Source organism: Convolutriloba macropyga, chromosome 1 (assembly GCF_964194025.1).
Source record: "Convolutriloba macropyga chromosome 1, txConMacr16.3, whole genome shotgun sequence".
In the NCBI taxonomy this organism is placed as follows: domain Eukaryota; kingdom Metazoa; phylum Xenacoelomorpha; order Acoela; family Convolutidae; genus Convolutriloba; species Convolutriloba macropyga.
In genome coordinates this window covers 49,561,887-49,574,154 of record NC_134468.1, presented here as the reverse complement: position 1 = coordinate 49,574,154, position 12,268 = coordinate 49,561,887, and the positions used below count along the sequence as shown (strand labels likewise).

The following is a 12,268-nucleotide window of genomic DNA, read 5'->3' as shown; positions in this document are numbered from 1 at the left end:
ATTTTTGGTCACACTTGACTTACCTCACTCTCAAAAATGACTTCCTCAATTTGAAATTGACTTTTATATACTTTAATTCAAAGAGATAAGGTCAAATGGGTGTGTGTCACTCTAAATGAAGGTTATTTGAGATCAGCTAATAGAGGCAGGAACAACTTGTACAGATTTTAAATCAAAATATAACGGATCAGCCTTCAATGAAAAGACGAAGAATTTTTTTGGTCTGTCTTTTTTACTGTTTTTTTAGACTGCCGATCTACGAATCTATTGCGGCTATTTTCTGGCAATCTGCCAGCTATGTTTGTTCACATTTGACTTACCTCAATCTCAAAAATGACTTCCTCACTTTGAAATTGACTTTTGTTTACTTTAATTGAAAGAGATAAGGTCAAGTGAACGTGTGTCGATCTAAATGAAGTCTATTTAAGAGCAGCTATTAGAAGCAGCAATAACTTATACAGATTCTTAATCATACTATAACATCGCAGCTCTTAATGAAAAGAATAAATTTCTTTTTTCGTCTGTCTTTTTTTTTTACTTTTTTGAGACTGCAGATCTACGAAGCTATTGGGGCTATTATCTGGCAGGTTTTCGTTTTTGCATTTGTTCACACAGTAAAGCTAAGAAAGTCAAATTTTCGGATTGACTTCTTCCTCTCCTTTACGGTGTTTACGCGCGTGACGTCATCTCTCACTCTCTTTAGACACAGTTTTTAGTCATTTGCGTGATTAGATTTTGATCATACGTAACTTACTCAATAAAATGACTTTGCACTCAATAATAGAATAATATTACGAATTTGAATTAGTTTAAGGTTAAAGAATCTGTAATAAAGTCCCTTAATATAAAATCTGCGGAACGAATTTTAACAAGCGTTAGCATTTTATTGTTAAATGTTTTTACATAGCTTTTTGAGAGGCGCTAATAACTTTTTCAACCTATATTTGTATCTGTAACTATATTATATGGCACGCAATTCTATTTCGTAGCTATTCCAGCAATCTACAGGCTATGTTTTTACAATTAACAGATTTTGAATTGTATAGGCGCAGTGTCTTTTTGAAGATCTGTTTGCACGTTAAGTCAAATTGAAGTCGTGGAAGTGGAGTGAAAATGGCCTGGTTTTGCTATGTAAAAAGTTGAATGAGAAAATGTTGTTTGAACCGAAATTAGCTTTCTTGTTTGAGGTTTTTGTTCAATTTGATTTTGATCTTTACTGTTTAATGGTCGCCGTCAGCTTAACGGCTATTAGGCGCTCTCCTTGTTTTAAATTCGCTTTACCTTTTGATCATGTTGTTCGTTTTACACAAGTCACGATTTCCACGCTGGACTTCTGATTTGCCTCACCTTTCAACTAAATTGATTTTAAATTCTTTCGCTCTTAATTACGCAATGTAGTGGATACGGTCAGAGTCAAAAGAGCGAAATCAAAGGAAACGGGATCAACCGATAAAGCCCGAAGTCCTATTGCATTCGGTTATCAAAGTTCATTAGAGTGATTGCTAGCTGACATCAGTATTAAGCTTAATATCTTGCAGTTTAGGATCTGATTCTAACTGAAATTTCACGCCAAATCAGAACTCTTTTGGACACTGGAAAAAAAACCGAAAAAAGTTTGGTCGATTTCTATCTCTTCTTTATTTCTTTTTCAGTCCCAAGCGCGGCTATTTTTTTTGGCCATTTGCCGGCTATATTGTTTGATATTTATGATAGGATTTTTCTGAATTTTTTCCGAGCCTTTTCCTAGCCTTTTCTAGGTCTAGTCTAGTTTTTTGTTTAGTCAATGATTTTTTTGTTAATTATTTGTGAGGATTTTTCCTATGTTTTTTACATCCCACTGCGTTTGATTCTTTTCACATTCACACAATAAAGCTGAATCTAAGCTGTGCGTGGCTATGTTGCTCTACTTTTCTTTGTATTATCTGAAGCTTTGTGTAACATTTTTCGCGGCGGCAAAGCTCAAGAGCAGTTTCATTCATACATTCATGCCTCTTTTCAGCAGCTTAAATTGATTCGTTATACTCATTATCGGTAAATCTTTACATGAAATGCGTGATTAATTTACCAATTTTAAATGACTGACAACTCTCTAAATGACTTTTGCGGTGATTTCAATTTACTCTAAATCTATCCAACCTGAATAAAGGAGAACTGCTTAACAAACATTGATTAAATTAAGATGCAAGAGTGAAATGAAATAAATGGTTTAAATTTTTGGCAAACATTTCGTTTTAATGACTGCGATAGCTAAGACGAGCTGTTTGTGACCTTTTTGTTTTTTTGCTTCGTCAACTTTTTGTTACGACCTTTTATGTCACACACTTCAGATTTGCTTTTTTATTCATTCGTTTGTACAATTTCAGCACAATTGTGTGATGTCATCTCTCGTTTTTCTTACGAATTCTTTACTTCCAACTTCTACTAACATTCTTTGCTTGAACATTCTTTGACTTCTGAGTGACTTTTCCACTTTAGTTCCTCATTTTTGATATATCTAATCTAAGTTGCTCTCGTTTTGAAATAAAGTTCGTTTCTAAAAACGATTGTGAGCGTAAGGAAATCAAAGCAGTTGTATCAGTGTGGTAAATATGTAGCTGCCAAACGTGAGGTCAGGGGTTTGAAACCCCTGCGGGGTCGGTTATTTGCACCCACTAAATATTTCTAAGCTACACCCCCTCTAAATTAATTTGCCCCGCCTGTCGTTCGGGAGCAATTCATCCGACGTTAGTCTGTTTGTTTTTACTTGAAGGTGTTTTGAGGCTATAGGTCTACGAAGCTATCTCAGCTCTTTTACGGTGGCTATGTTTTGAAATAGAGCTTTTTGGTAGTTTTTATGGACTGCGTCGACATTTTCACTTGACTGGAACAGCACGTGCTATCTACATTCCACGTCAAGTAACTCTGTTTCGCAGCTATTTCGTCAATCTGCCGTTTATGTTGGAAATATTTCATGAAACCTCAAACTCTGGAATTTGACATAGTGTTGAACCTTAATTAGTGATAACAATTGTTAGGCCAGGGTGCATTGCAGTATTCATGTTTGGTCTATATGTTAATACCCTTCTTTTCTTTTCCAGCACTTCTTTTTTGCTTATAATACTCAACTCTGGAAGCCGAGTCGATTTGTATGCTCAAAACAATTTAAACAAGCATTGGAATGTCCTAGAGAATAAATGTGGCTAAAATTAATGACTTTAGTATGGCTGAATTTGAAGCCATTTGTTTCCAAATGTATGAGATTGATTCAGTCGCAGTCAAGTTTTACTTCGTTAGTATGGAATTCGACTTCAAAACGCTTGTCACAGATCTTGGCAAAATTTGCACTCATTAAAAGGAATCAACGTGATACTGTTCTGCAGTTACTTTTAGCCCTTCTTTGGCCTTATAACGTCTTCTAATTTGCCAAAGCGCCGAAAGGTCCTCTGCAAAATAGCATTTTCTGTTGTAATTTGTTGCTAGTTTTAAGCCTCGCCATTTTAATATCTTTTCTCATTATAGGCTTTATTTCTGCGATTAAAAATATTATTAAAGATTATCTACAATTTTTCCAGATGTACTCTTTCATTTGTTCTCAAACGAACAAGCTCAAAGAAGAATTTTTGACAGCTGGAACGATAAAAGTTTGATTTTACGATTAGCGATCATCATTGCGAAGGATTTTATAAAGTTTTAACGAAAAGGTATCTTTCCTTTAGTTAATTCTTTAGTTTAATTTTTAAGGGTTATTGGCTTTCATTTATCAGAAATGACTCAGAATCATTGGGCGATTGTCCTCCAATAAGCTCAGAAAACCTTTGTTTTTATCTTATTGCCCTAGAAGGTTTAGGACTACTGCTTTATATAAATAGTCGTTTCGCTTTAAAATTTTCTGATTTGGAGCAGTTATCCTGAATTTTTAAAAAGGGTGAAATATAATGGTCGGTCAAAATCTTCTCTGCTAGTAAGTGGAATCGGAATCCTAGAAGCAAGGTGTTTGACTGAGATGCGATCGATCAATCTGTGGGCAGCAAAAAGTTTTGAAACATTCTCCAGCAAGATATGTTTGGCAATTAATCTAATTCCGTTAGTCTGACTCAATCTCGTTGTTTGATAGCCGCCCTCATCTCGGCGATTATGCAATTAATTGTTTTAGTTCATAGCTGTTTAATTGCTCTCGAACGAAGTTCATAGCAATTATTGTAAACGTGTCTTTTTTATGCAAAATTTTCGCTTGACAATTTTGACTTTTCGAGTGACTTTTACGCCCTTGACTTTTTGCGTTTCGCGTTTTGTCTGTATTATTTGTGTCGCTTATTAATGAAATGGTTTCTTCTGAGACATAAATGAATTTAATTAGTCACTTGAGAATTCATACCATTGGTTTTAATGACTTGACACTTTTTTCAAAAAAAGTTTGGAAGCTTTAGTTCTGCCCGTTTGTTGTTTTTCGTGTGGTCTTGTCGCTTAGTCTCAATGATAAAATATCTTACTTGTTTTCTAATGCGGCGTAGTTGTTTTCAATTTATGCTCAGAGCGATTATTTTTGATTTGCGTGAAATCTTTTTGACCTTTCTAGGCTAGTTTTGTTCTTTGCTCATTCTGCTCAAAGGGCTATTTAACAGAAGTTGCTCAAAAGCAATCTAAGATGAACGGAGTAAAAAAACTAAAATCAAGAATAGAAATGGGATAAGCCAATAAAACCCAATTTGCCCGCTACTTAAACGTTTCTCTTATAAGTTCTAGTTTGCATCTCTAATTCTTATTGTTACTGATACTAGCCCATGCATCCCCTCATTAAGAAACAGGAGTATGTCCAACGGAATGGCTTCAAAGTAGTTCGGACTTCAAATGTTTTTGTATAAAAATCAATTTTTCTTTTCTTTGATTCCCAATCACGGGTTATGGTAATCAATGGCGACTATTTTCCGTCAGCCTGCCGGGGATGTTTGACTGACTTAACGATCTTTTCAGACTTTCTGATCTAAGCTGCCCCTCAGAGTTGTAAGCGATCGTGATGTTCGAACTTCTGAAAGCTCATTTCTAGCGATCATGCATATAATCGTGGTATAGTAAGTCGTATTTTTTTTTGTTTTAGGTGCAGATTAAGGTCCCGAACGAGATGCAGGACAGCAATGTAATCCGAGTGGAAGGCAACAAGATGGAGATGATCTCTGTGCTTGCTGAGCTGAAACAGCTCATCCACCGAGTGGAAAACGAGAGATCAGAGGATGTCAAGATAGAACACAGACTGCACAGGTCACAACCACACTCTCAACTTTTATAGTCTGTCCAATTGGACAACATTTGATCGATCGCAATGTAAAATAATGATATGAGTAAGCTTTTCGTATTTGATGACTAATATTCACACGTAAGTGACCCCAGAAGCGTTATTTTCGAAAGCGCTCTTGGGAGCAATGGAATTTTCATCTTCGACATCTATTTTACCCTACAAGCAATAGCTGTTGTTTAGACTATTGATTGGTCAAAATGGCGAAAACATCCGCAAGCTGAGAGATGCGTATCCTGAGGTTTTGATCAACTTCCCGGAGAACAAGGGAGGCAGCAACTCTGTTGTGGGGAGGAGTGAATTCGTGAATGTCAGGGGTCCCAAGGACCAAGTGGAGAAATGTGTCCAGCAGCTCAAGAAAAGTGCCAAGGAACTTGTTAGTAAAGAATAAAGCTAAAAAATTGACAACATCTTTAAACTTTATACCTAAGGTAACATCGTCGCCATATATTTTGCTGTCGGCGCAGTTATTTCATAAATATTTTTCATTTGTGAATAATAATATAAACATAGCAGGACAAGTCCTGAATTACAATCCACAGAATTGATATAGCTTTTTCCTGACAAACAATAAGCCGTGTTAGATATCCAATGAGAACAACTAGTTTGACACCATTGAGATTAAGCAATTTTACCACAAGAACAAAAACAAGCAAGACTAAAAAAATCTGGTCTATTTTTTAAAGACACGGTCAAAATCAAAAAACGACTTCTAAGAACTCATGCCACTAATTAAATTCCCTTGTTATTTATTATCAACCGATGAAATCTGTCAAAAATGAGGTTAAGTGATAAGACAGCAATAAGTTCAATAAATACTCGCAAAACTCATAAATTCACTAATAGTTTTTTAAAAACGGGCAGCGTATAAGTCAAAGAAAGCAATAGCTATGAATTGAAACGATTTTAAGCAAGAAGAAAAGTTTTTTTCAGAAACCAATGGAAACGGTCAATAATTAGACAAACATATAAGATAATAAAGTTAACAGCAAAAACTCGAAAATTCTAAAATTTTTCTTGAAAACAATTGATGTCCAATTCATAGAAGGCAGCAGCTTTGATTAGAAACAAATTAATCGACTAAGATAACCTCTAAAATATTAGCAACCTATGAGGCCTGTCATTAATGCGAATAAACGATAATACAACAAAAAATAGAAAAGTACAACAGAACTCAAAAGTTAACTCATAATTTTTGAGAAAAAGTAGTGTCAAAGGCATGAAAACTAATAAGCTATTAAATCGGACCATTAATTAGGTTCTTTTGTGCCTCATCATCAACCGGTGAGACCTGTCATTGATGATACAAAAGATAAGACAACAAATAATTTTTGCAAATTTGGGCAAAATCAAATATTCTTTAATGTTTTTTTTTTAAAAAAAGTGTTCAGGTCATAAAGTTTCATTTGCCCCTGATGAATTCTAGCATTTTCAACTAGGCGCAATTAGAACACATATGTATCATACTAAAAGCACTCAAGGAAAAGAAACTCTGAAAACAGAAGTCAAATTGACGCACGTGAAAAAAAACTCCCTCTCAGAAACCGAAAATTTGTTCAAACATCAATTTCTGACTCCACTTTAAAGGTAGTTTTGAAAAATTACGCCTTAAACGTATTCTAATTTTCGCTCCTTTTAGTGTTCAAGCGTGACTAAAATCACCACTCTAATTTGACTTCTCACTGACGTGAAAAAGCCGAAAAAAGCGTGAACAGATCTTAAAAAAAGCACGCCAATACAATCCAAATCCTTTGGATTGTAATAATCATCACGATTGCATTAGAAGATAAAGCAATCCTTATTAATTGCTCTCGAACAAAGTTTAAACGCATGTCTTTTTTAATACCAATTTTTCGCTTGTCCGTTTCTGCGCGTTTGTTCTAGAACACTTTTTGACTTTCAAGTGACTTTTTAATGCATGTCTTCCTAATTTTTGATTGATCTCAATTGCTTGTACTCCGAAGTAAAGTTTGTTGCCAAAACAAAAGCGATTGTGGTATATGAAGCCAACATGGCCTGATAGCAGAATGGTGATTGCTGCTGACGAGAACACCGGAGGTCGAATCCCTCCCTGGTCAGATATTTCGGCGCCCATAAGAAAGAATTTGTCTAGGCTACAGCCCCTGAATAGAATTTGTCTAGGCTACAGCCCCTGAATTAAATTGACCCGTCTGTGGTTCGAAAGCAATTTGTCCGACGTTTTTCGGTTATGTTTAATGGTTACTGTACCCACAACGGTATTGTATGGCACTTTTTTCCCTTTTTCCATAGCGATTAGGCCAATCAAGTAAATCGTTTTCAGGCACGAGCAAACAGTGATGTCCTCATTTCGAGTCGCTTTGGTGAACGCTTGTTGGAACTACTAAGCTGAGAGGAGCTATATTGCGGTGCTCTTGTCTTTTTTGTTTTGTAGTGTGACGCGCTTTTTCGTTTTTATATTGCGTTCTAAAACATTCTGTCTCTTCACGTTTGCAGTCGCTTTTTCACGCTTGATTTCATGCTTGTTTGCGTGACCTAAATTGCTCGCATTAGGAATTTGTCTGTTGCTAAAACAAAGTTGGTTGTAATATAAGAGCTGAGACGGAACTTGTAGCTTAGTGGTTAATGCATGCGGCTCTTGCAACTGGGGTTGGGGGCTCAAACCTCTCCGTCGTCGAAAGTTTTTGCACTCATAATTGTTCTCAAATGTACACCCACTTTGAATAAAAGTTGGCCGCGATAACTTTTTTCCTTCTCTTCTCTGCATCTGTTTCTATCTGTATTTTACGGCACGCAAGTCTATTTCGCAGCTGTTCCGGCAGTCTGCCGGCTATTTTTTGATTGCAGATTGTTTAATAGGCGCGCTTGTTTTGTTTTTACAGTTCAAAGAATGTGATTTGTGTCGAGTTGCTGTATTTTTTATCTGCTCTCAAACAAAGTTTGTAGTAATTGTTTTAGTCCTACTGGTATTTTTTTATGCGATCGATTTTTCGTCTGGTCTTTTTTGCGTCTAATCGTTTTATAGTCGGATTGTTTTGACTATCCTCCTCAAAAACTGGAGAAACTGGTAAAGACTGGAGGTGATATCTTAGAGCCTTACTGCTCACTAGTCTCAAATACATGATTCATCAAAACTGTTCAGTAGACATAAATTCATTTTGTGAAGGGCGGTTGTTAGAGTTTTACAACCTCCCTTTTTTACAAACTGTTCTTTTTGGTAATAAGTACTTGAAAGTAGAAACCAGCAATTCTTAGCTTTTATAACTTTTCCAGTACTCATTGTCAAAAAAAATGTTCATTTTCTTACGTTACTTTTTGGTAATGCTCTTAATAAACGAAGCTTCTTGTTCTATGGACTAATGCGTAAATTTGAATCTTGAAAGTAACAATGTGCAACTTATGTTTAGGATGCCTTTGACAGGTTTTTCTGAAAACTTCTGATGGAACTTCAGATTTTGTTTGATTTCCTGTTGTTTTAAATAGCCGTGAAGTGATAGCGAGACTATTTTTATTCTGTATTTTTTGTTGTCCGCTTCCCATCACGCACCAGGAAGTCCAAAGTTCGAATAGTTTTGATGGCTCAGCACTTGAAATGTGCGTGACTTCATTTGTTACTCTAGTTTGTATTAATTTTAGATCAATAGTCAGGCTTCAGCCTCTCAATCCTCTCAATGGCTATTATTTAGGCAGTACCATTTTTTTCGCTTTACCTTTTGCATTGTTTTTTAATTAGTTTTGCTTGTCGATCATGGTTTTAATTTTAAATAGGTCAGGACTTTCACGTTTGACGCCTGACTTAACTCAGTAGTTTTTTTCAACTGAACGTATTTTAAATTCTCCCACTAATTGAATTACTCAATATAATGGATACGGTCAAGGTCAGAAGAGCTAATACAAAAGAAACGGTACAAACCGATAGAGCCCAGTCATTAAGTCAGAGTGCATTAGGTTATCAACTGATAACCTAATTTCTCTTTTCTGACGTGACGTCATTTCTCTTTTTTCTGCCAAAGTATCAACGTCATTTGAGTGATTAGGTTTTGATCATACGTGACTTACATCGTTTTGATCTTACGTTTCAATAAACTGTATCGCTGAATATTTTTTGACAGATTTTTGAATGGTGTCGATAACTTTTTCAACTTATATCTGTATCTGTTCCTTTCTCTTATACGGCATGCAAGTCCAATGCTTTGGAAGCTATAACCGCAATCTGCTGGCTATGTTTATTTCAATCCGGATGTGCGTCGTGCGGATCAATGCTGGTAATAAGCTCAATGACTTTCAGTTCAGAAGCTGAATTTAATACAGTTTTAGAATCTAACTGAAACTGCGCACCAAATTAGAATATTTTGACACGTGGAAAAAATTCTATCGATCTCTGTTTCGTGTTCTTTCTGTTTCATTGCGTCAACGGTGGTTATTTTCGGTCAATTTGCCGGCTATGTTTAGTTTTCTATTCATAAGCAGTTTCATTCGCACGACAGTACTGGAGCTCGGTAATTGATATTATTATTGTGGTTTTTTCCGGCATTTTGTGGCTGTTAAGTTTTTGATCATATTTGATGTACCTCAATTAAGAAAATGACTTCTGCGCTCATTTGAATTTGAGAATGTAAGCTCTTAGTGAGATCTGTTGGATTTCAAAGAAACTAGATAATTAGAAGGATATAAAGAAGTTTAATTGCTCTTTTAGTAGAGAAGTTTGTAGCAATTATATTAGTCCTGTCGGTCTTTTTTAATGTGTATGCGATTTTTCGTTTGACCAATTTTTCGTCTGACGCTTTTGACTTTTCGTCCTCAAAAACGGGATAAACAGGTAGCGCCCAGCGGGCATTAAGTGCTCTTAGATTCTTTCAGCTCTGTTTCAGCTCAAACTGTGCAACCAAACCCCTCCCCCCACCCCGTGGCTACTGACGAACAACCGATCGCATTTTTATGCTAATTTTCAATTTTTGTTCAAGGTTTTTGAAAATTTTTGTCATTGTTTGAGTTCTTTTAGCCCTAGGTGCCAAGGAACCTTCTCAAGGTTTTTTTTTATTAGCTTACTGCATATTTTCTAGTGGTAGTGGAATGGTTTCAACATTTTAACATCACGAATTTTAGCTTTTTTTGACAAAACGTGAAAATTTTCTGAATATTTGACATTTATTTTTAATTATTCTTGTCTTTCCAGACGCAGGGGCCAGAAAAAGTCCTTAAGAGTTTGATAATAAGTTACTGAAAAAAATTTTTTGGCATGGAATAGCTTTCAATTTCTTAATACGACAAATTTTAGCAATTTTTTTGATAAAACTTACATTTTTTTTCAAGTTTTTTGAAGTTTTTTTTCGGTTTTTAGGTTTATGAAGCTTCCAGAGCCGATGAATCTCCTCTAGGGTTTGACAATAGATTACTGTATAGTTTCTTAATGTAATGGAATGTTTTTCAAGATTTCAACACCACGAATTTCAGCTTTCTTTTCTACAAAACTTAATTTTTTTTTCATTTTTCAAAAATTTATTGTCATTAGTCAGGTTTTTCCAGACGCAAGGGCCAGAGAAAATCCTAATGTGTTTGATAGTAAGATACCGACAAACTTTTATTGGCTCGTAATAATGTTTCAAATATTTAATGTCACAAATTTTAGCATATTTTTAAACTTGTTTTTAAGTTTTTTGAAAATTTTTGTGTTTGTTTAGATTTTTCAGCCTCGGGAACTTCTCTAGGGTTTTAAAATAGGTTATTGTATAATTTCTAGAGGTAGTTGAATGTCCTACAAGATTTTAACATCACGAAGTTTAGCATTTTTTAAAACAATTTTTGCCATTTTCAATTTTTTTGACATTTAGTCATTATTCAGGTTTTTGAATCTCGAGGGTCAGAAAAGCTCAGTTAGAGTTAGATAATAACATGCTGGAATTTTTTTGGCCATGGATTAGTTTTCAACTTTTATTATGACAAATTTTTGCAGTTTTTTTATGCAACCTGCAATTTTTTTTGTCAAGTCTTTTGATTTTTTTGGCGTTTTTTTAGGTTTATCCAGCCCCAAGAGCCAGATAACCTCCTCTAGGGTTTGATTATAGGTTACTGCATAGCTTCTAGATGTAATGGAACATTTTTCAAGATTTTAATATCAGCTTTTTAAAAAATATTTGCATTTTTTTAAGTTTTTTGAATCTTCTTGAATTTTTTCTTATTTTTTCGGGGACCAGGTTCCTAGGGACCTCCTTCAAGGTTTGATGATAAGCTGTCGCATAATTTCTGGATCTGATGGAATGGTTTTCAATATTTTAATGACTCCAGCTTTAGTAATTTTTTGATAAAATTTAATTTTCAAATTTTATGAAAATTATTATCATGTTTCAAGTTTATGGATCTTTATGAGCCAGTGAAACTATTTAAAGCTTGAAATAGGGATACTGGATAGTGTATTGGGACAACGCAATGGTTTTGAAGATTTTAATATCTTGAATTTTAGCAGGATTTTGTTAAAATTTGCGATTGTTTTCAAAGTTTAACGATCATTACTGGCCAACGAAGCTTTTCAAGTATTGCACATGGGTTACTTGACATAACTCCAGAGACGAAAAATAGTTTTGAACATTTTCTCTGCCAAAATCTGGAAGCTCTTTTAAATTTTTCAATATTTTGCATATCAGTTTTTTTTATTTACTAAAAAGGCTAGAAAACTAAAAGTTGCGGAGTCGAATCAAGCTAAAGCTAGCCTAACTAAACCGTGTCTAGCTACTGACGAAGCCAACCGCTCGCCGGTGGGTTCAAATCTTTTTCTCCCCGCCTGTCGTTTGAGAGCAATTCGCCCGACGTTAGTCGGTTATGTTTTTGTAATTGTTCTCGAACGTAGTATTTGCAATTAATGTCAAAATTTGCGTCTTTTTATGCATATTTTTTGTTCTTGAGCGTTTTTTCTTTAACATTCTTTGCATTTCACTTCTTAAGTGAATTTTTCACGCTCGATTTGTAGATTTTTGAATGAATTGAATTGCAAGTAGACAGAAATTTAATCTGTTATCAAAATAA

At 35.0% G+C, this 12,268-nt stretch overlaps 1 protein-coding gene across 1 annotated transcript in view; it reads left to right on the top strand.

The window, feature by feature from the left end:
- LOC142339970 (vigilin-like) overlaps nucleotides 1–12,268 on the top strand; it is a 121,257-nt gene that overhangs the window by 31,893 nt on the left and 77,096 nt on the right. Inside the window, exons 7-8 of the mRNA XM_075390349.1 lie at nucleotides 5,075–5,235; nucleotides 5,453–5,645. Of these exons, the coding sequence (XP_075246464.1) occupies nucleotides 5,075–5,235; nucleotides 5,453–5,645 (354 nt within the window). The remainder of the gene's footprint in view (nucleotides 1–5,074; nucleotides 5,236–5,452; nucleotides 5,646–12,268) is intronic.